The following is a 20,998-nucleotide window of genomic DNA, read 5'->3' as shown; positions in this document are numbered from 1 at the left end:
AATTGTATTTATTTGAAAACAGCATTTTTGATTTTTCAGTGGGAAACAAAGTTCTGAATAGGTAATAAAACTTCTGAATAGCTAATGGACGTATTAACTTGGGTGATAATTTTAAGCTGTCGTTAAACGTTTTTGTTTAAAGGCAGTCTTGGAGTACAAACCACACTTTTCCCAACTCCAATTTTTTTCGTTTTTACCCGGAAATGATCAAAGTACCTAGGTATTATTTCTATTGTTGCTAAACTCCATGTGAAACGGTAACTAATTATTGAAAAGAACGTATCGGAATGTATGGGAGAGCTACTATGCGTTCTTATAGCATTAAAACTAGTAAAAGGTGGTCTTTATCTGTGCTCCTACAGTATTTACAAGTTTCGAAGAGAGGCCAAGATATTAGTTAGATTTCAAAGAAAACAGAAAAATCATTTTTTGGGGAATGTATGTACGGGGTTGCACGAAAAATAGCACAACAAATAACATCACAAAAAATTGTCGTCGTGTCAACTCTGGTCACGTCTCTTTTGTGGAATAGCTTGATACACACCCTATGCTGTTTAGCGTGTAAATAAAACTAAGCATACCAATAGAACGATTATGGTAGCCTGTTCCAAATTTGTGGAATGTTAGTCCCTCACTAGTGTTTATCATGTAAGCTCTTTGTCGATGCATGGCAGTTTGTTTGCCATAGTAAAACTACTAACCTTTTCCCTTACATGCAGATTTGAGGTCTGAGCCAGCCATCATAACCACAAGATATGCATGGTATGATGGTTTTTGCTACTTTTAATAACCTTTGTTAAACTGCTTGATATTTTGATTATTCATGGCTTGCAAAAATGCAGTCTAGCATGTGGAAATCTTAAATTCTTCGATTTATTGCACAATTAAAGTGTACCCACTATCTCATTTTCAACTTTTCCTTTTTAAATAATTGTTGTTTCTGTAAATATTTTTCGTAAACCCATTTTATTTTATTTTATTTTTTAAAATCTATCTTGATTGGAGAGACTACCGATGTCTGTCGAGTTTATCCCACCTGGTGGATTCAACTTTCCTGCGGATGGGCACTTGTGGATGCCTGGCCGTATTTCCCGGGCTTAAAGGTAGGAAACATTTATCTCTATTCTATATTTTTGGTTATTTGGTGGCGTTGATTATCAATCGTTACGGTACATTGTACGTAGTATGATTACTCCTGATCTATGCGATTGCATGGAACTGTTTTCTTTTGGCGTTTTTGTTAACTCAGTCATGGTTTATTAAATAACTCAGAATGTGTTGATCACTGCAGGTCAGACCTAGTGTACCTGACAATTTTTTCTTTGGGTAAAAAATCAAATTCAAATATTTTTACACACTTTAAGCAAAGTGCAACAAGAATTTTTTTAAAGGTAGATGTACCTGCTGCCACTTCGGCACCTCTTCGTTAGAAATTCTGGAGAAATATTTCCAATCGAGTTTTAGAAGCCTGACCCTATAAAAGGAAGAAAGTTCTCGTGTTTAAATGAAATTAAAATTTGTTAAAAAAAAAGTTAAATGAAATTTAACAAATACCAATGCATTGCAGACTCCAATATTCTGTGTATTTTCACAGCCCTCCACCACCAAATCCCCTGACTTGCATTTTACTACTACGTCTAATAATGCAGTACACTAATCGCAAAATAAAAAGAGTTATCTCTAGACGACAGGGAAGTTGACCAATCCACCAGAACCGCTTTTGCCCTTTAGCTGCAGCATTCCTAAATCAAGCGTAGCTCTGGAATCGGAGTCATGACCGCCGGCGTACTGCCAACCCCAGGCCGCCTATTTCGGATCACATACGCAATTTAATCTTGTTAACCGAAAAATGCGGAAATCTAAACCAAGACTTCCTTACCTGATATCCATTTCCGTAGGCGTAATTGTACATTTGCTGAATAGTCATGCCTCCAGAGGAAGAGGCAGAAAATTCACCGATAGTAACCGGCTTATTCAAACCGTATGTTGAAGCCACGACCTGTTACCGTTTCAGTCAAAACAGACACATATTTAGAGCCAGTTATTGAATCTGATTGTGATCAGTATAGTCTCACCTTAAAAGGTGCAGACGTGGTAGGATGGTAAGTATGAATTTGGTAAAAATCAAGTTTCCCTAATGTTTTCCCTCCAGCTGCAATCAGACAGGCATCCGTATAGTAATTTCCTGGCGGTTTGAAATGAATTCCAATTATAATTTAATCTGTTGATGTAATAATTGGACTGTGTGCAACAAACTTGTATCGGAGAAAACGTTTGTTTGACTGTACTGGGACCAAGTACCGACGGTAACTAAAGCTCCGGGATCCGCTGCTTTAATTGCTGCCGCCTGCCAGTTGATAAATAGCTGGATTCTATAGATCAATTAATCATTCGTTAATGAATCTAGTCGGAATTCAAATATTTTTTTGTAAATTAGCAATACTGTTTCATCGGAATCCATTTTCCAGTCCATCCGGCTCCTGAGTTTGCAATAGGTACCGTGTTGAAACAGCTATTGGCGTCAGGTTTATTATTATAAAGTAGTCCTTCCGGTTCGTTGACGATTTCCCAAGCTCCTAGTGCTGGATGAGCTGCAAGGGCTTTCACCATGGGCTAATAATTAAGAAAGAATGTGTTTTTTTACTTAAGGGTCGAATGATTCTAGTCGTTAACTAATACATGGCCATTGAAGAAATCGAAAAAATATTTACCGTCAAAGCCTTGTCAAGATAAGTCTGAAGTTTACTATTATCCCAGTACAGATTGATGGATTTCTGATTTCTAAGAGTGGCACCGTTCCACAAGACAAAAATCACTAGAATATTTTTCGCCTTGGCAGAATTCAGGAATGATTTCATGTCGGGAATCAGGGTCCCAGTCTTATCTGGACCCAGGACATAGCCGTTTGCGTCGTAATTTGGAGTATTATCGCCTTCCACATGAAGCCAAACACCTATAAACAATGCATCGTGAATTATAAATCTGGAAACATTTTTTGAGTAACTTACGAACGCTGTTTCCTCCATTTGTTGCCACCTCAGCTAACCATTGCTCGAAAGTAGTTTTTGAGTTTGCCGTGTACTGACCGTTTCCAAAGTCGTACCCATAAGAGTTCCACGCAAAGTTGACACCTGAAAGGAAAACGGATTTCCCATTGAACATGAGTTTGTTTCCGCTTACCGAAAGACGACTGGCTCGAGCCAATTCTATAGCAGAGACAAACAAAATGACTATCAAAGAAAATTCGTAGAGACGCATTTTTGTTGCTTGACGTTACTCTGCAGCTCAGATACAGCTAAAGTACATCAGCGTTTAGGGTGCACTTATATAGTTGAAAAAGCCCATTTTCAATAAGTTACTGACGTTACAGTCTGTGCTCTGCACACTCTGACAACTGCATTCAAAGCAAACAGATGATGCCAACTAATATGTACGTAGGTATTTAAACAACTGTAGTCAACTAATCATATGGCTACTAATATCTATGTTGGGATTTAAACTACTTTAGTCAAACCAATCAGATGCCTATTAGTCATAACATATTGCGTGCTGGCCGCTTCCAAGTATATCCGGTATGTATATATTTATATAAGTCCTTTTCAGTATTGACGTAAAGTTGCTGGGCAAAAAAAAAAAAAAAAATGTCTGCTTAAACGATAAATGGAAACAAGAAAGTTTGAGTGCACCTTTTGAAATCCAGCTGTGCAAGTAAATGGCCAAAGGGGTTTACAGTAAGAACCGGTATTTGAACTGTTATTAGTACTTATATTCGATCCGAATGAAACCGGATCTGAAAAATCTCCTCAAGTTTCCGGATCTGAAAAAGTCAAAATATCGATATAGTATCAGGTAATAGCTTTTATCAAAACAAATTGTTTAATCCAGGCCTGGTATTCAGAAGAGAAATTTAACTCAAACAATTTAACTAAATCATTGAATCCTGTTTGATCTTATTTTTACTTGTAAACTTATTTTTATTTTTCAGCGGGAAACAGTTCAAACATGTTTGGTACACAAGAACTTGAATAATTGTAAGATATTATTAAACGTTTTTGTTTAATGGCTTTCGTAGGAGTAGAAACCACACTTTTCCCAACTACGTTTGTTTTTGTTTTTAGTTTTTTACCCGGAAATGATCAAAGTACCTACAGGTATTGTTGCTATTGTTTACTATAAACTACGTACATGAAACGGTGACTATTGAACAGAATGTTGGAGAACTGCTAATATTTTCATAGCATTAATACTAGTAAAAAGATATACAAATAGAGATGCTAAATTGTGTCTTGGCTCATATAAAGGAGGTTCCCACTTGATGTTGCAACGGTCAAGGTTAGAACATAAAGAATTGAAACTTCTCGGTCAGGAGCTTTGCATTCAGGGTCCGTCGGTTTCGTTAACACATATAAATGTCCCTTTGGCTATTTCTATCGCGGCGAATAAAATGGGCTAACACGCATGGCGCCATAATAAACACGTAACGTAACCGGTAGACTGCCCCACGCGTAAAAGGTACAACAAAAGAGTTGAATCTGCCAAAACAAAGGCAGAAGCTTGCGGTGATTTCTTCACTGATAGCAGCAGTCACAATCGATCGATTGCAATGTTCGGATCGGTAAGTTTTTGTTCTTCACAAATACTCTAATGTTTGCATGGCCTTCGTAAGACATGCAATATGCCCTTCGGAATAATAAAAGGTAAATTGTGTTTTTGTTTATTTTAGTGTTGGATTTATACAGCGGTGTTCGTCTACGCCTTCCTGTTGGCAGTGCTGAAAACCGGGGCTGTGACGAAAGACGTTACCATTTTTGGAGATGACAGCACATCAAGAAATGAAACAACTAAAGTCAACTTTACTCGTATTGAAATGTTTCAAATATTTAATCACCAATTATTTTATTTACATTCATTGTTTAACTAAGGAATTGTCGGTGGTGCCTGGGCTAAAAGAGGAGCTTATCCTTACCAGGTAAAATGTGAAATTCTATTTGATTCGATTTCTTATTACGTAATTCATGCTCCATTTTTCCCGTGCGTTAGGTGGCCATATTTGTCAAAAAAGAGTTCACTTGTGGAGGGACTTTACTTGAAGGTGGACTTCATGTACTGACGGCTGCCCACTGTATAAATCCGTAAGAAAATTCAATTTAAAAGAGATCCATTAAAACAACTAATCAAATTTCTTGTGATGCTTTTTCCCATTTACGGTCTTTCGAACGGAAAATAGCTTGGGAAGAGAAGCGGGACTGATAACTCTTTATTTTCGGACTACTGTTTTGAACCCTTTGGACGCTATTCACATTGAAAGAAAAGCTGCAAAATTTGTGACGCATCCATCTTATAACAGCACTTCCTTTGTATCTAGCTACATCGTTTCAAACTTTGGAATAATTATTGCTAAAGAATACCAATTAAACAGGAAAATGACCTTGGTGTTATTACCCTTTCCAAACCGGTCTTCGAAATTCGTCCCGTGAAACTTGAACGAGTCGATCCCTTCAACCAAACTCATATCGGAAAAGAAGCTACTGTAATCGGATGGGGACGAACGCGACAGGTTTTATAAATTTCAAATTCAATAATATAAATAACATTTATTCTACACGCAACGGTAGGTTTTGCATCCTGCAATGTCTTCTGGTGCAGCGTCTAACCATTTACGACATGTCAATGTAACCATCCTCGACACAAAGGACTGTTCCGTTTTATATTACCATGATTATGAGCTCAGTGATGGGAAACGGTTATGTGCTTCCACCTTATTCGGAAAGAGTATTTGCCAGGTAAACTGCAGACATACCAAAAATGTTTGGCTCACCTTGAATTATCTTTAAATATTCAAAGGGCGATAGTGGCGGCCCACTGCTAATTAATGGCCTGCAAGTTGGAATCAATAGCGCTGCAGCAGGATGTGCCGACCCGTAAACGGAAATATTTTTCTAGCCTTAAAAAAAAAATTGGGAATTTATTCGTGTTTTTTATTCTTGAAACAGGCGTTTTCCTGCTCTTTTCATCCGCGTTGCTGCCTACGTAGACTGGATCAAGACTGTAGTGGGCAAAAACGTTCCAGTCATGCCAGTAACACTAATAACAGCAGCATAAAACTCCCGAATGAGAACCACGAATGAATTATCAACATTTTATCCTTTTTAATACTACAGAGAAAATCCTTGTTGTCTTCCTATTTAATTTCAATACATTTTTAGGCACAAAAACAGTAAATGTTTGACATTTTCTTTAGTACAGATCTACAGAAAACTACAGATGAAATCAAAAGAAAATGTTGGCCCATTCAATCACTTTTGGTAAAGCACTGTTTTATATGAACCAGTAGTAGCTCAACGACTTCGCTACCTAGGGTGGGATACTCGAAGGAAATATTTGTTAACTTAACTATTTTATTCTTATTGTTAACAAGCGATCCACGAATCAAGTAGACCAAAATCCCGGAGCGGCTTTCCTGATCTAAATCCGGAAAAGGCATTAAAAATCTAAAAAAAATATAGCCATGTTCGTCTTCGCACGCCGGATTTACCTGCGTTTGCAGAATGACGATTTTCCCCCCCGTTTAGGAGTTATTTAGCTCTAAAGTTTGGTTTTTTTGAATTTTGTCAGAAAGTGGGGGGGCTTTGACATCCATTTTGGAAAAAGTGGGGGAGCTAGGGAAAAAACTAATTTTTTGAAAAGGTTTATTGCATACTCAACCACCGAAATCCAAAAGGAATTTCCTTTCCGGATTTTATTGGTTGAGATATTACCAATTTAGTGAAAAGATAATTTAGCTGGTTTCCCTCCCTGGCTTGCAGCCATTTTTTCGTACGGTCCGCCGCGCTCCTGGTGGAAGCCAGCAAAAGGTCTTACATATCGGCCTTCACATTAGACCCATTGCATTTATACAGGCCTTCATATATAGTGAACCCAGGTTTCTTATAGGCCGATGTATAAGACCTTCTGCTGGCTTCCACCAGGAGCGCAGCGGACCGTACGAAAAAATGGCTGCAAGCCAGGGAGGGAAACCAGCTAAATTATCTTTTCACTAAATTGGTAATATCTCAACCAATAAAATCCGGAAAGGAAATTCCTTTTGGATTTCGGTGGTTGAGTATGCAATAAACCTTTTCAAAAAATTAGTTTTTTCCCTAGCTCCCCCACTTTTTCCAAAATGGATGTCAAAGCCCCCCCACTTTCTGACAAAATTCAAAAAAACCAAACTTTAGAGCTAAATAACTCCTAAACGGGGGGGAAAATCGTCATTCTGCAAACGCAGGTAAATCCGGCGTGCGAAGACGAACATGGCTATATTTTTTTTAGATTTTTAATGCCTTTTCCGGATTTAGATCAGGAAAGCCGCTCCGGGATTTTGGTCTACTTGATTCGTGGATCGCTTGAAAAACTATCGTGTCCGTTAAAGGTTATACCGTTAACGTTTTGTAAACTTTTTAATGCCACACCCTAGATGGCGAAATCGTCGCCTCGTCGGGTTCCCTCTCGCTGCAGAAATGACAAGTTGTTGTCTGATTTAGACCTTCTTTAACGTGAAGAGAAGAAAATGGCGACCACGTTGCTGGTGTCGGTCGGACTGTCGGGTAAAGTGACGATTATCATTACCGGCTTACGAAAAGTCGATAATAACTCGTGCCACATACCCGTACCTAAACAGCAGTGCAAACGTGGAGTATAGATTGTCGATTTTTCGTCGGGGAGAAGGAAACAGTTTTCCACAGTTTTAGTTATTAAAGTAAGAACCGTAGGTCGTAGAATGAAAAAAACTACTGCCTTTGAGTTCTGTAAGACGTAATTAATAGTACTCGAGTAGCCCCATCAATTCGAACAGTTGCTTGTAATTTTGGCCTCGACGGAATTTAAGACAGGACCTTCGTCAAGAGCAAATGATAAATAGGTACGGCCTTAATATTCTTGTATTTCTTTTACACACAAAATTTCTGAAATATTTGCTTAGTTAACTATGTTTTATACTAAAGAAACATTATTTTGAGGGAAGACAAGTTCTACACAACAAGACATTTATAAATTTTTAAATGAAGTGGGTCATTTTTTTGAAATCTAAGGGGATCTACGGGATGTGTGCAGGTCATAGGCTGCCAAACTCCAACGTGCTCCAACTTATCTTGTCATCTTATATTGGACTCTTAATTAGCATTAGCATGGTGGCATTACCAGCTATGTCCTATGTGTAACATATGGTTTGCAAGGCCTTTCTTACATACAAAGTCATTTCTGAAAGATGTAGGGTAAAGCAAAGAAAGTAGTTGCAAATGCAGTGTTCATAAATTATTTTTGTTCAACAAATTCAAGTGTTTATCATGTCCTTAATTAATGTTAATTATTAAGCTGCTAAAATAATTGCTTCTTTTTATTGTGTTTAGGTTCCCAGCCTACAACATTTTGTTTTAGGTGGAACCGTGGAATGGTGTGGATTACAAGTAGTGAAGCCATAAATGGGAAATGGTATTGCTTTAACACACAAAATTTCTTGAATCTTTGTTTAGTTATTAACTGTGTTGTGTGAAGTAGAGAAGGCAAGTTCTGCACAACAAGACATTTAGAAATGAGAATGAAGTAGGTTTTTGTGTTTAAATTAATGAGATCAAGTTATTTGTGTTTGAGTTTTTTAAAACTATTTTAGTATTTTAAAAAATATCTTCTGTATATTTTTCGCAATTCAATTTTTTTTTTCTTAAACTAGAATATTTGGGTTACGACCGGCATGGGCGCAAATACTGATTCATTGTAAGATGCATCTATGTCGAAGAAACTGGCAGTCTGGAAGAAATTGACGGCGGTGATAATAAATAAATAAAAATATTGCCGTGGAGTTCCGTAAAACATGACCCAAAGCTGGGCGTGACTACTCGAGCAGCCCATCATTTCCAACAATTGATTGCACATTTGGCCACTACGGAATTTTAAAATGTCCTTTGTCAAGAACAAATTACAATCTGATCCCAAAAATTGAGGCAAGTTGCTCCAACAATATAGTTGACAAAAAACGTGAAGTGCAGACAATTAAACTAAATAGTTTTTGTCGTAAAAGACGCTGATTGTTCGTTATCATTTAGGAAACCTTAAAACCCATCTGGATTTTTGCAAGAAATGTATTTTAGACGGTCGTCAAAGTTGAGAAAGATGAAGTATCTGAACCCTAATTACGGCGGCTGTACATTTTGTAAGAAACACTTGAGAACTATTCCGAAGGTAAATATTTTCAACTTTAAGGATTGTGTTTGCATAGCTTACTTTAACTTCTGTCATTTTTTTTTTGTAATTTAAGACATTGTTTCCTTGATAGTTGATAGTAATTGAGTTTTTTTTTAAATAAATAGGATTATTAGTCTGGTAAAAGTATGAGCTTCTTTGTTGCTGCCCAACGTACACATGGATTTGATGCAGCCAGCTGAGGGCTTTAACTCTTGTAAATAACATAAAGTATTTATTCATCTAGATTAATTCATTTAATTTTGGTTATAGGTTTAGTTTTTTATGTTTGCGTAGTTGCTGTCCGATGTGGCACGTTGTTGAAGCCCTTTCTACATCAAGTTCAATTGGCCGCTCCTTGGTGCTGATGTTGTGTTACCGAAGTTGCATCATATTTTGTTAAATTGTCATTGTGACTTGCAGTTTACCTTTTATAAGTTCAAAAGCAACAAAAACAAATATGGGATGTTAATGTCAACAAATAATAAACATGTTTCCGGGATTGGGAAAGGAAAGTGATGGATGTTGGAGGGAGGATATTTTAAGTTTGGATAAAAATTCAGTTAATCTATAACCCTACAAACGTATTCCTACCAATTAATCTCCAAACCCCACAAACATAAACCTTCTAATCCTCCAAACCCCGAAAACATACACCTACCAACCCTTAACCCTATAAACCAATGTTAAACTTAAACCATGTAAAATCTGTAATTAATGAAAAAAATACATTGTATAAACTAAATTTTATTTTCTTTCTTTTTTTTAATGTTCAAACAATTCAATAAACAGAGCGTCCGGTTCAAGACGTTTTTCTTCTGTACGAGTTAAACGCAACCCGCTACTACCGCTGCGGCAATGAGACAAAAAGCGATGGTTAGTTCTACGGAAATCTGCGTCAGTCTTTGTAACTTGACTGACGGAGATTTCCGCAAAAAATCAAACATAGCTTTTTGTTTCATTGGGTAGAGGGTTGCTTTGTTTAACTCGCACATGCTGTTATAGGATTTGTCTACGGCCCCCAGAGATAGTATCTGGACCGAGAAGAAGAGAGAAGTACGAGGCAAGTTTTTCCGGGGAGATGTAGTCATACTAGGATTCTGGGTTAGACTCATGACCCTCCAAAAGTTTTCATCGGATCATGCGCCTTCCAAGTCCCCGTTCGACCAGAGCCCTCCCCTCCTCCTGGTTTCACACCGGTGAGTGACCAACGGCGGGCATTGGTTAGTGGTTAGTTAGGGAAACGGGGCCACAGAAAAGAAGGTAGCCCAGATATGCACTTGTAATTGAATCTAACGATTAAACAATTTATCAGTCTTGAATTGTAGCATTCTCTCGTCCGTTTTTCACCAGCGGATGAAGTCTATGACAAGTAGCGAAGGATTACCCTGTAGCAGAATGAACATTTATTTGAATGGCAATAATATTCAAACAAGATTGTAGCAACAGAATAAGCAATACCTCTTGTTAAGATGGCCCGCTTTAGAAAGTAAAAAGGGAGATTCAATGGTAGCAGCCAACAGGTTAGTAAACAAGGGACCTTATTGACTTTCTTGAAAGGACATATGACTTCTTATTATAAAGTCTACCATGCAAATTTAGAAACCTGGTGTTTAGAATTTTAGATCCTGTAAATAAAAAGAGAGAAAAATGTCACATAGTTTATAATTTGTGTCATCAATGTGCTTGATGCCTATGATCTAAAAGAATCAACAATTATCAGTATTACACTCAAAAGTGTCTCTTATTAAACATTAGATGGACATAAGTGGAGATCAATACTTAAAACACATTTTAGACTGCAACGGAAAAAGTTCAGTGACATAAGTAAACTTACAAATGAAACCACCGGTCAGTTATCAAATCTTCTCTTGAGAAGATGAAATGAGAGATTGGTCTATGCTGGGGTGATCTAGCAAGTCCAATATAATTATGACTCCTAATAAAAGACGAGAAGAGTATATGTTTCAGCAGCAATACATGAAATGGATAAAGCAATTGTTGGTTATTACTTGTATCATTTCGATGGAACAGTCAGTAGAATACAATGATTCTGAACAAAATAGTTGACGGTAGGCTGCACGACGGCCTACCTCCTATAAGTTGATGAGAAACAAAGGTTATCCAACATATACACGGAATAGAACACATCAGCGACAAGTTAAGAGACGAAATCACTCGAATTTACCTATGAATTCATTGGTAATTTTCGAAGAAAGGATAGCTTAACTTTTGACAGCAAACCGCCATTCCATAACTGCTGACACAATCAACACGCCATCTATTTGACACGTTTCAAAACTCAGTATTTGCAGGTGGTCTTAAGATCCTCACAAAACTTGAAAAGTCCATAGGGCCTATTTGTTTGCTAAAACATAGCATTCAATCCTTAGAACTGTACAGAAAACAAAGCTCACTTGCTAGTTTAAAGCGAATATTCCGGAAGTATACCGGAAGTAAGCGATAGCGCCTTAACCATTGAGCTGCCGACCAAATAAACCAAATATTCGTGATCTCGTGAAATTTGGGGTCGATTAGGTATTTTATAAACGAAATCCAAAATTTGATCAAAATCGAGAACCGGAAGTACCCGTACGTAAAAAAAAACATGAACTTTACCAAAAATTTGACGAGGATCACGAATATTTGGTTCTTTTGTGCGTCGAATGAATATTTTCTGAACTACTGACTGAAAAGAGAAAACCGGAAGTAGAAAAAAACTCATTATTAAAAATCTAACAAATGAGCTTTGTTGCTGAAACAGAAACTGACAGCTATCACCCAAAATTTCTTTGTAGTAGCAGCGAGAAATTTCTCCAGAGATGTGCAAAGTAACGTTATTAAACTGAGCTTCATAAACATATCATCGGTATATGAATTTAATAGAAGCCCAACCAGCCAACGTAGTAACTTACTTGTAGAGATTCGTTGTATATCTTTTTTTATTTCCACAGATTTTTTCCCCCAATTAAAATACACATTACATTAATTACTATTTTTCATAATCAATTAATTAATTAATGAACCAGTCATTATTCCCTAGTCCAAGTTATTTCGAATATTTCTGTATAGAATTTAATGATGACGGTGCGACTTAGGCGACTTTTCATCCTTGGTTGGAGTAGGAGTAACAGGAGTGCAGGAAGTGGGCACGCGCATGACGGCCATATTGGTGACTTCCATTCCAGCCAACTCGTCCAACGGACGAATGGGCAAGGCATCCCTCAACTCATTGGAAAGCGGGCCATTCACCAAACAGTGGAAACCCATCTTTTTGTATACAAATCATTATTAACCTCGATATATAACTTCAGCAACTCGATCGAAAATATACCTTGACAGATTCGAATTCAGCGGGTTGGCATCCGGCTGAGCACTTGAGAGCCGGATCGACGGAGAAGCAGCGCTTACGTCCGCGATGGATCATACGATTGCGGGAGAGATCGCAGTCGGTATCGACGCTGCGGATGCCCACTGACAAGACGCGCTGCTGGAACATGGGAGCCATTGGGCGTCTATCGGTGAGTCCAAAAACAGCGTGCGATTCTTCTTTGATGCATTTTTCTTGAACTCGGCGCAAAACTTCTTGGTCGGCAGGGGTATGGGAGCTCTTGCATCCGGCAGGGTACCTAAGCTCGTAAGCGACGTTCATCAAAGTTTCAGGGAGGGGGCACTTTTTGGGTCCGGCCAAATCAGTGATCTTGTCACCAGTCTGAGAACCGCAAAGACCGCACAAGCGGCCACGGTGAATGGGGGAGTTCATCAGGATGACCTCTTCCTTGCTGACAGTTACGCGGATCAAGTGGCTAGGCGAATCCAATTCGATGAATCCATCGCTGGTCATGCGGAGAAGAGCCATGATTTGCTGTTCGGCGTCTCTGATTTGGTAAACACGGGCAGCCTCGCTGAAGACGTGCTCCATCTCATTGATCTTGACCTTCATTTGAGCGGGGTTCATTTCAATCTTTTCGCGGTTGAGGTAAACAGTCACAATCTAAATAACAAACGTTTAAACAAATTAAGATTCCCTTGTTTAAATTCAAAGAAAACACTCTTTAAGTAGCCTACCTTGGCGTTGTTTTCTTTGCGAGCCAAAACGGCCATCTTGTAGCGACCGGAACAGTCCTTGGTGATGAGCTGATCGCATCCTTCGATGGTAGTGTTGTACGTGAGTCCGTCGTAGGTAGTTACGGAATCGCGATCAACCATGCAGAGACCGGGACCACCGTAAATGGCGCGGAAGGCGGTCAGACGAGGATTAAAAGGAAGTACGGCTTCAGCCAATGGGTGGATATTGATGCCGTGGTAGAAAGTGTTGGATTCGGGTTTGTAGACGCGCAAATCCATCGATCCAATGATGGGGTAGTAGACGGTTTCAATGCGGATTTGGTTAGCAGTGTTCTCAACATCCACTTGGTTGTCGGACATGTGTTCGCCCATCCAACGACGGAAGAGGTTGCTTACTTTAGTGGTCATGTTGCGCACGAAGCCGGGCATCTGTGTTTTCATTATTTTGAGCAAAGTTTCGGATAAAATGGATTATATTATAATATACCTCGTTGTAGTCGATGGTCACAATTCCCTTGTTGAGGATGGCAGCCAAGCGGCGAGTGGACAAGCACTCTTCACTGACTCCACGACCGAACAATTCCTGTTTAGCACACTGGCGCTCTTGCATCTGAGATTGAACAGTTGAAAACATCTCGTCTTCGCTACGAGCCATTTGAGTCTGAAAAACGAAACGATTTATTAAATGATTTGTGGAATATTGGTTTTTTAAAATAAGTTACGTTGATGGTGATCTTGCGGTCATCAGTGCAAGATTTGCCGAAACCAATCTTGATGGAGGAGGTACGAGAGATATCGTCACGCAAGAACTCTTCACGACGGACGACGGAAGGTCTGGGCAATTTGGCGTCAACATCGACACACAAAACAAAGTTTTCTTCAGCCTCGGACTCGAGACGTTTCTCCATCTTGAGGCTACCGCGATGCGAACGGCCGTAATCACCAATTCCGTAGGATAGGGAGGTACCGTACAGACGGGATTTAGCGCTACCTTCCAACTCCATGGCAATGTCCAAAGAGTAACCGACGGGATTGACCATCGACTTGAAAAGACGTTGGAATTTACGTTCTCTTCTCTCGGCTTCTTCGACAACACTCTCTTCGTTCTTTCTCTTCAGCATGCTCTTGCTTTCGAATTCTTCTTCGTTCAACAATTCAGAGTTGATCTCGTCAGTTTCTTTGGTAGCTATATAAAGGAACGAATGAATTAAAAAAGAAAAAAATGCTTGGATGAAATTAAATACTGAATTTACCAAGTGAGAAGGTGGTCTTGATGGTCTTAGTCTCAGATTTAGTTTGGTCCAAGAAGAGATTGGTCTCGTGATAGCGAAGAGTGGATGGCAAAGCACTGAAAAGCAAGTAACCGAACCAGTCCTGGTTGTAAGCTTTGGGGCTCTTCATAGCCTGGACATCTCCACGCTCGGTCACCACCAGGCTCATACCCAGAGATTTCTCGCCATAAGTAGTTTCAGTCTAGAAATAAACCTTTGCTATGACGACGAATTCATTCAAAACACAGTAGAAACGGGGCATAATACCTGCAGAGGTTTGCTTAGGAGCATGATGGGTTTGGTCTCGGCCAGGAGCAAGGAAGGAGTGTAATCACCCAGCTTGCGGATGGTGGTGTAAGGGATAACAGCGTGACGAGCTAGACGCAGTTTGTCACCCAAGAATTCCCAGGTGGTCTCAATGTTGGCCTTGTCCATATCGCCAGTGACAGAGAAGCGGCCAGGCAAAGCCAGGAACATTTCAACGTGAACTCCGGCAGTCGGGTAAGAGCGGGTGAAGGGAACTTCAACGGTCATTTTGCTGCTGATATCCAAGTTCAAGACGGGCATCAGTTTGCCTTCGACTTGAGCCTTGATCGATTTCATCGATTGGAATTCCAGGCTGGTTTTCGATTCAGTCTTGACTGAGGCGAAGAGACGAACTTGAGCAATAGCTGAGTAAGCGAGACCCATAGCAGATGGAACACGGACGAAAGCGTCGATCATGGGCATTACTTTGTGGAAACTGGTGGATGACTCGCTCTTGATGCCACGCTCGACACTGTTGCGGATCAGTTTCTCGACCATTTTCTCAATGGTCAGTGGGGTGATGGCCAAGAATCGTTGGTAGTTGTCCATGAAGTTAACGTAGACGAAGATTTCGGGCTGGCCAGTGGCACGAGCTTCAATTTTGAGATCCTTGTGGATCTTTTCCAAGTCGGGGTGACTGTGTGCAGATTCATCCTTGTTGGACTTTCCGCGAAGGAAAGGTTTGCCCAGCAATTTATCGAGGAACTTTTCGGGTTGCTTGCTGTTGATGGAAATGTCAAAGAGACGGACGAACCAGGGTCCGAAGTTAAGGTACAAGCTGTTGTAGTGGTTGGACGGGATGAAGGATTCGTAGCCGGGGAAGTTGACAGTTTTGGTCAAGTAACCGAGACGGGTCTTCTCGTCATAGCCGGCCTTCAGGTAGTTGGACGAAACGAAAGAAGTCCAGCGCATGGGTTTCATCATGGGCAAAACAGATTCAGCGCGTTGGGTGATGTCGCGGCGTTTGGGATCTTTGTTGCTCACCAAACTGGCGATGGTGGTGTAGATGTAATGAGAAACTTGATCGTTGGTTTCGACCCAGGTGCTCAAAGCGACGCGTTCCCAGAAAGCCACAGGTGGGTTGCTGATGAAGAGCAGAGACAGAGCGGCCAAACGGATCTCAGTTTCCTCGGCTTTGTTGAAGTAGACGGGCATCAAGATCTTGGCGACGATTTCGTTCTTGTTGACGGCCATGGTGGAGAGAGCGTAGATGGCTTTGGTGCGGAGAATGTTGCAAGCAGCCATATCTTCGACGTCTTCCATCGACAGCGAGTCGTCTTCTTCTTCCAACTCTTCTTCGAGATCGGCAATGACAACCTCATCCTCATCAGTGGATTCAAAGTTCTCGTTAACCAATTCAGAGTCTTCGGCCTTAATTTCATCCTTGATTTTCTTGATTTCCTGTTTTTCCTCCTTCATCATCGATTTGCGGTCCTTTTTGTCATCTTTCTTGGCGTCCTTTTCTTCCTTCTTGATAGATTTCATTTCTTCCTTTTCTTCTTTTTCAGCGATCTTAATAGCTTCTTCTCTTTCTTCCAACAAAACGGCTTCTACCTGAGCTTCTTCCTTCTCTTCTTTCTCTTCCTTCTTCGATGACTTGCGCTCCTTCTTTTCATCCTTCTTGCTCAACTTAGCCTTGTTCTTGCTGTCTTTCTTGTTCTCCTTTTTCTGTTCGGGCTTGCTCTTCTTGTCATGTTGGCGATGGCTCTTTCCTACCTTTTGCTCTTCTTCCATTTCCTTGCGGAGTTCCTCCTCGAAACGGTCCAGCAATTCCTCGACGGATGCGTCTTTCTTCGAGTTCTTTTTCTTGAAGGCCAACCACTTCTTTCTCCATTCTTTCTTGAGCATTGGCTCTTCGTCGTCGCGCATGGCGCGGCGGTGGCGCTCGTACCACTGAGCTTCATAGTGGCTGCTGGGCTCGCAGCTGCTGATGTGTGGCAGGATGGAAGGAATGATCACCTCGTGCCCAATGTTGCCCAAAGCAGCCATCATGGCGATACGCTCGACATCGTCGGTGGCCTTCTTCAGTTGTTCGGTGAGCCAAGGAACCAATTGACGGGTAACCAAAGGATCGCGGACAGAGCAGAACTCGCCCATCACCAACTTGGGGAACAAGTTAGCGCTCAAGGTGCTGTTGATGCAGGCCTGGTAGACGAGACGAGAGACGGACAAAGCAGTGGCGAACTTCAAGTCTCTGTGGCTTGCAACCACTTCGGATTTCATCAATTCCTATTATAAATCACACGGATCTTAAAATGATGTTCAATCGAAATAATTGGAAATGTCAGTTACGATCAAGTTGATCAGAAGCTGCTTGGTGGGGGTCTTGACGGTGGCGGGCAGCATAGCGATAGCCTGGACGGCCTGTTCACCTTGGAGACGGCCCTTAAGGATCCAGTCGCGGACGATCATCAATGAGGGGTTGGTGCCGGAAAGCATCAAGGCATCCAAGATCACCTGGCTGCAAAAAAAAAAAAAAAAAAAATGAATTAAACTTTATGAAAAGAAATAAAATTTCAAGTAAAATCCTTACCCGACGGGGCTCCATTCTTCGGTTTCCTGGCTCAAGTGTTTGGCGACGAAAGCGGACAGCTCGGAGAACTCCAAGTTGGAAATGGCTTTACGCAACATTTCGATCTTATCAGCGACAAACTTGCCACTGGGATCACTGTAGTATTCAGTGCCTTCGATTTCACGAACAATCTCCATCAATAGACGATCAGCCTCTTGGACAGCCTTTTCGTCGGTAACCTCCATGACCAACGGCGAGTTGTCATCGCGCAGACCAGGTTGGGTCATACGAGAGCTCTGAGTGGCGTGCTCCTCGTCGTAAGCGTAAGTCAAGGAAGTGTAGTGCTTAACGTCAGCAGGCACCTTAATCATGGCGTATTCGCTGTTTTGGTTCTTGATGTCAACCAGCTGGAAGTGCTGGATGGTCAAACCTTCAAGAGCCTCAGTCTCATAAGCCAAAGGCTTGGCAACCAAACGGTCCATGGTTTTGATGCGCTGGACGAGGAAAGTATCCTCGTTCACTTTGCAACCGAGGATTCTGACAATATCGACGTGCTGAAATAATTGTGAACAAGACATGTTTTAAAAATTAATTCTCCAAACAAATGTAGATTGAAGATTTACCGCCCACTCGTTCTGGCAACCAGCGCCGCTAACAAGATCGCATTGCATGCCAGGGGTGCTGATGTAGTTGAAGATTGGCAGATTTTGGCATTTGTCGAAGTCGCGGTTCTTAACGATTTCGTAGACGGGGAAACCCTCGCACAGCTCAGGGACAGCCAACAAGTTGGGGTTAGAAACCAACTGCTGCTTGGGGATACGGCTGATATGGTACCAAGTTTGGCATTCGCCACTGGTGCAACCCTGTTAAACGAAATTAATTAGTTCCACTTGACAGTAAAACATTACTATAACTGTAAATTTTACCTCCATGGTGTAGTAGACGGTATTTTCGGCGTAGTAAGAGTTGAGTTCTTCTTTGTGGAAGACACCGGAAGCTCCATCAAGCTGCATTTGCAGTTGAGCGGCCAAGGCGCGCTTGAAGTTGACGGTCCAAAGAGGCTCGGTCTTGCTGATAGCAACACTTTCGATCTGAAGAAGGTAAACAAAATATGTAAAATTCGTTACACGAAAAATGTGTTTCAATCTCTTACCTTGCCGTTGACAATCTTCATTTGGATGGGCTTCTCAAGGTGCTGCTTATCCATCAAGGGTACATCACTTCCGGGGTTAGCCTTAACGAACTCTTCCAAAACAGCTTCATTGAACATTTTGCCAGTCAAGCCGCTCAACTGTTCAACACAATTTTAATCATGGAGATTACTGTTGTTATCATAATTTATTTTTAATTGTGACTTACAGCAACGTTGATGACGTTGTGATCTACGGGCTCAACGACCAAGCGGCCAGAGATGGATCCACCAGAGATCATGGGGCTGATGCCCATCATACCGGTAGAAATGAAGCCGGAGTAGTCGTATTCGTAGACGCGACCAACTTTCCAAACTGTAATTGATGAAGAAAAATATTTAGAAAATGTTACTCAGCGTCACAAGTGGAGTTCTACATACCATTGCGGGTGGGAACGCTCGATTTCAATTCAAAACCGTCATGGGGCTTGGCGGGTTTGACGGTTTCAGCGAAAGAAGCCCAATCCTCCAATCCTTTCAATGGCTTCATCTCAACAGAGCGTTGATGACTGTGATGACTGTGATTGATGGTTTGGTGGCAATTGTGTCCATGATGATGGTGGCAACCGGCCAGTTGTTCGTCAACTTCGATTTTCTCTTCTTCAAGATTGACGTTGGAAATAAGACCGCAAGCGATGTGAGCGCCTGAATTGCCGCTCTTGAGACTCTCGGGGCCATTACCGCGACCCAAATCATCGACATTAGCGTGAATGACCAAAGCACGATTGAGAACGCTGTTAGGCTGGTCCTCGTACAGTGACATCACCTGGGATAGGATGCTGATTTCGGAACGGGAAACGGGGGTTGATGGAATTGCCTGTGTAATCATCGTTCATTGACAATATTAAACCACATTTACTTGCTAACATTTAACTCAATACGAAGACTATATTTATTAAAAGCGCATATTTACCTTGATGTTACCAAGATCACCAACGTGACGGTTAGCATCACGAGGGCCTCCGTGTTGTTTACCGGTCGGGTTAAAGTGAGGTCCGACCTGATGACAATCGGCTCCCAGCTGCTGGCCTTCGTGCACGTGCATTCCGTGCAGACCAGCCTCTAGGCCGTAGATGGTGCCGCGGATCTTGACCGGGCTTTTGAGTGAAGCTTGCTCAAAGACGATCTTGCCATTGATTTCTCCGTTTGAAATGGTGACAACGGCACGGCGAGGTCCTTCGACTGACATGCCAGCGCAACAGCTGACAGCAACCACTGCAACAGTAAATATCCAAATTTACTGAAGAACAATACAATTGAAAAGAATGAGATTGTGTAATACCAACGAAAAGGGCGAAGAGTCGCATCTTGGTAACCATGTGCCCGAAGGATTTGCGGCAATGGATAACGGGATGAAACACAGTTGTGGCCCGTGAGAAAGTCGGGCTTATGTAGCCTCTTCCAAAGATGGTCCATCAGCGAAATTTTCGGTTAGTCTGACTCGCTCTGTGCAGCAGATAACCTCCAGTATGCAAGGAGGTCATGCGAAAATAAAACGCCTCGTGAGCTGCTGAGACTGCTTGACATGTATCGCAAGATTTCCACAAATCAAGTTAATGTGCAAATTCAGCTATGATACTCGTTGTCCATAACTACTCGAATGGCAAATCACACCACACCATACTTATTCTTTGCTAGAGATCAATTTACCAATTATGTATCCACATCAAGGTATCTCCTCATCGAATAAACCAGCAAAAATCGTATAGATGAAAATCGCCATTAATTGAATTCCCGCGCATATTTTTCTCATTTCTCTATCGAGCTCCAATTACGCTGCTTGCAGCGGAGTATGTGCGTCGAAATCACATGACCTGAAAATGCAATCGAGTCTCAGTTGCCTCTCTGTATACTTGTATCGCTGATGGAGAATCATGTTGTGAAAAACAGCTAATTTCCGGTCTACATTATCGCAGATCGCATTTCGTTTTTCAGCTACTCGCTCTACAACATTGCGCCAACAAGTTTTTTTTTTCTCTCCACTATGGAAGCCTTTCCGCTATAGTGTTTCTCTCTTTCCATACCCTGTTTCTTTTTTTGCAATAGTCCACAATTTGTCGGAGGTCGAATGGCGCACTTTGAACACATCGGACAACACTCGTCTTCTGACAATGTCCGGTTGTTGAACCGAAATATTTGACAAAGAGATTCGATGACTAAGCGGTATTTTATCATTCTTTGGGTTATTACACAAGATTTCTATTAATCTATAGAAAAGGGCAACTGACATGTACATTTCCCCCTCCTTTTATATAATTTCTTAAAATTTAATTTCTAAAAAAAATCCTATTAAACTGTTTCACCATATGAAATTTTGAAACTCTTATGATCTAACAGATTGATGTAGGGCGGCGATATTCTAAAGAAGGCAATTTTCTGAAAGCATAAAAAAATCAGACTATGTAGCGAGTGTGATTTTATGACTTGCAACTGATT

General features: G+C 41.0%; 3 protein-coding genes and 3 long non-coding RNA genes across 9 annotated transcripts; 3 read left to right on the top strand and 3 right to left on the bottom strand.

Moving 5' to 3' along the window:
- Positions 1-1,572: 1,572 nt before the first annotated feature.
- On the bottom strand, positions 1,573-3,310 carry LOC124314154 (mannan endo-1,4-beta-mannosidase-like). Its single transcript, XM_046779246.1, has 7 exons — positions 3,009-3,310; positions 2,712-2,953; positions 2,444-2,613; positions 2,257-2,372; positions 2,076-2,185; positions 1,880-1,999; positions 1,573-1,806 (listed from the first exon to the last, which is right to left on the bottom strand). Exons 1-7 carry the CDS (start codon positions 3,256-3,258, stop codon positions 1,681-1,683), a joined length of 1,134 nt encoding a protein of 377 aa, XP_046635202.1. The 5' UTR covers positions 3,259-3,310; the 3' UTR covers positions 1,573-1,680.
- Positions 3,311-4,036: 726 nt separating this feature from the next.
- On the top strand, positions 4,037-6,222 carry LOC124314202 (chymotrypsin-2-like). Its single transcript, XM_046779336.1, has 9 exons — positions 4,037-4,615; positions 4,724-4,859; positions 4,923-4,969; positions 5,041-5,132; positions 5,228-5,357; positions 5,420-5,557; positions 5,616-5,783; positions 5,845-5,921; positions 5,994-6,222. Exons 1-9 carry the CDS (start codon positions 4,604-4,606, stop codon positions 6,100-6,102), a joined length of 909 nt encoding a protein of 302 aa, XP_046635292.1. The 5' UTR covers positions 4,037-4,603; the 3' UTR covers positions 6,103-6,222.
- Positions 6,223-7,509: 1,287 nt separating this feature from the next.
- Positions 7,510-8,825, top strand: LOC124314310. Of its 3 annotated transcripts, XR_006911108.1 has the most exons (4): positions 7,510-7,900; positions 7,983-8,252; positions 8,388-8,469; positions 8,708-8,825. It is a non-coding gene; the product is annotated as an uncharacterized LOC124314310 (long non-coding RNA). The 3 variants fall into 3 exon arrangements; XR_006911107.1 differs by lacking the exon at positions 7,983-8,252; XR_006911109.1 differs by lacking the exon at positions 7,983-8,252 and having other exon boundaries at positions 8,388-8,580.
- Positions 8,826-8,995: 170 nt separating this feature from the next.
- Positions 8,996-9,961, top strand: LOC124314328. Its single transcript, XR_006911139.1, has 3 exons — positions 8,996-9,216; positions 9,345-9,433; positions 9,490-9,961. It is a non-coding gene; the product is annotated as an uncharacterized LOC124314328 (long non-coding RNA).
- A 350-nt stretch (positions 9,962-10,311) lies between these two features.
- Positions 10,312-11,383, bottom strand: LOC124314355. Its single transcript, XR_006911181.1, has 4 exons — positions 11,229-11,383; positions 11,054-11,155; positions 10,678-10,844; positions 10,312-10,604 (listed from the first exon to the last, which is right to left on the bottom strand). It is a non-coding gene; the product is annotated as an uncharacterized LOC124314355 (long non-coding RNA).
- Positions 11,384-12,144: 761 nt separating this feature from the next.
- On the bottom strand, positions 12,145-19,954 carry LOC124313938 (vitellogenin-like). 2 transcript variants are annotated; one of them, XM_046778797.1, is made up of 17 exons: positions 19,845-19,954; positions 19,476-19,777; positions 18,944-19,379; positions 18,733-18,878; positions 18,527-18,664; positions 18,300-18,464; positions 17,997-18,236; positions 17,395-17,927; positions 17,154-17,322; positions 16,389-17,090; positions 14,823-16,352; positions 14,538-14,757; positions 14,007-14,470; positions 13,772-13,945; positions 13,285-13,713; positions 12,551-13,210; positions 12,145-12,486 (listed from the first exon to the last, which is right to left on the bottom strand). In XM_046778797.1, the coding sequence occupies exons 1-17, from the start codon at positions 19,879-19,881 to the stop codon at positions 12,292-12,294; spliced, it is 6,540 nt and encodes a 2,179-aa protein (XP_046634753.1). In that variant the 5' UTR covers positions 19,882-19,954; the 3' UTR covers positions 12,145-12,291. The 2 variants fall into 2 exon arrangements, with proteins under 2 accessions (XP_046634753.1, XP_046634752.1); XM_046778796.1 differs by having other exon boundaries at positions 14,823-17,090.
- Positions 19,955-20,998: the final 1,044 nt, after the last annotated feature.

This window comes from Daphnia pulicaria, chromosome 10 (assembly GCF_021234035.1).
Source record: "Daphnia pulicaria isolate SC F1-1A chromosome 10, SC_F0-13Bv2, whole genome shotgun sequence".
NCBI classification, from domain to species: Eukaryota; Metazoa; Arthropoda; class Branchiopoda; order Diplostraca; family Daphniidae; genus Daphnia; species Daphnia pulicaria.
The sequence above is the reverse complement of the archived record's forward strand: the minus strand, read 5'-3'. Positions and strand labels throughout refer to the sequence as shown.

What these genes read in the sequence shown, in the direction of transcription:
- LOC124313938 (XM_046778796.1), bottom strand. Translation starts at nt 19,881, where the DNA reads ATGGTTACCAAGATGCGACTCTTCGCCCTTTTCGTTG. An exon ending in CAAGACCACCTTCTCACTTG is followed by an intron (nt 14,471 to 14,537) that starts GTAAATTCAGTA and finishes TCCTTTATATAG; the next exon opens with CTACCAAAGAAACTGACGAG. An exon ending in GCAAAGAAAACAACGCCAAG is followed by an intron (nt 13,211 to 13,284) that starts GTAGGCTACTTA and finishes TTTGTTATTTAG; the next exon opens with ATTGTGACTGTTTACCTCAA.
- LOC124314154 (XM_046779246.1), bottom strand. Translation starts at nt 3,258, where the DNA reads ATGCGTCTCTACGAATTTTCTTTGATAGTCATTTTGTTTGTCTCTGCT. An exon ending in AAATGGAGGAAACAGCGTTC is followed by an intron (nt 2,954 to 3,008) that starts GTAAGTTACTCA and finishes CATTGTTTATAG; the next exon opens with GTGTTTGGCTTCATGTGGAA. An exon ending in AAACGTTTTCTCCGATACAA is followed by an intron (nt 2,186 to 2,256) that starts GTTTGTTGCACA and finishes TCAAACCGCCAG; the next exon opens with GAAATTACTATACGGATGCC.
- LOC124314202 (XM_046779336.1), top strand. An exon ending in AACTAAAGTCAACTTTACTC is followed by an intron (nt 4,860 to 4,922) that starts GTATTGAAATGT and finishes TGTTTAACTAAG; the next exon opens with GAATTGTCGGTGGTGCCTGG. An exon ending in GCTGCCCACTGTATAAATCC is followed by an intron (nt 5,133 to 5,227) that starts GTAAGAAAATTC and finishes AACGGAAAATAG; the next exon opens with CTTGGGAAGAGAAGCGGGAC.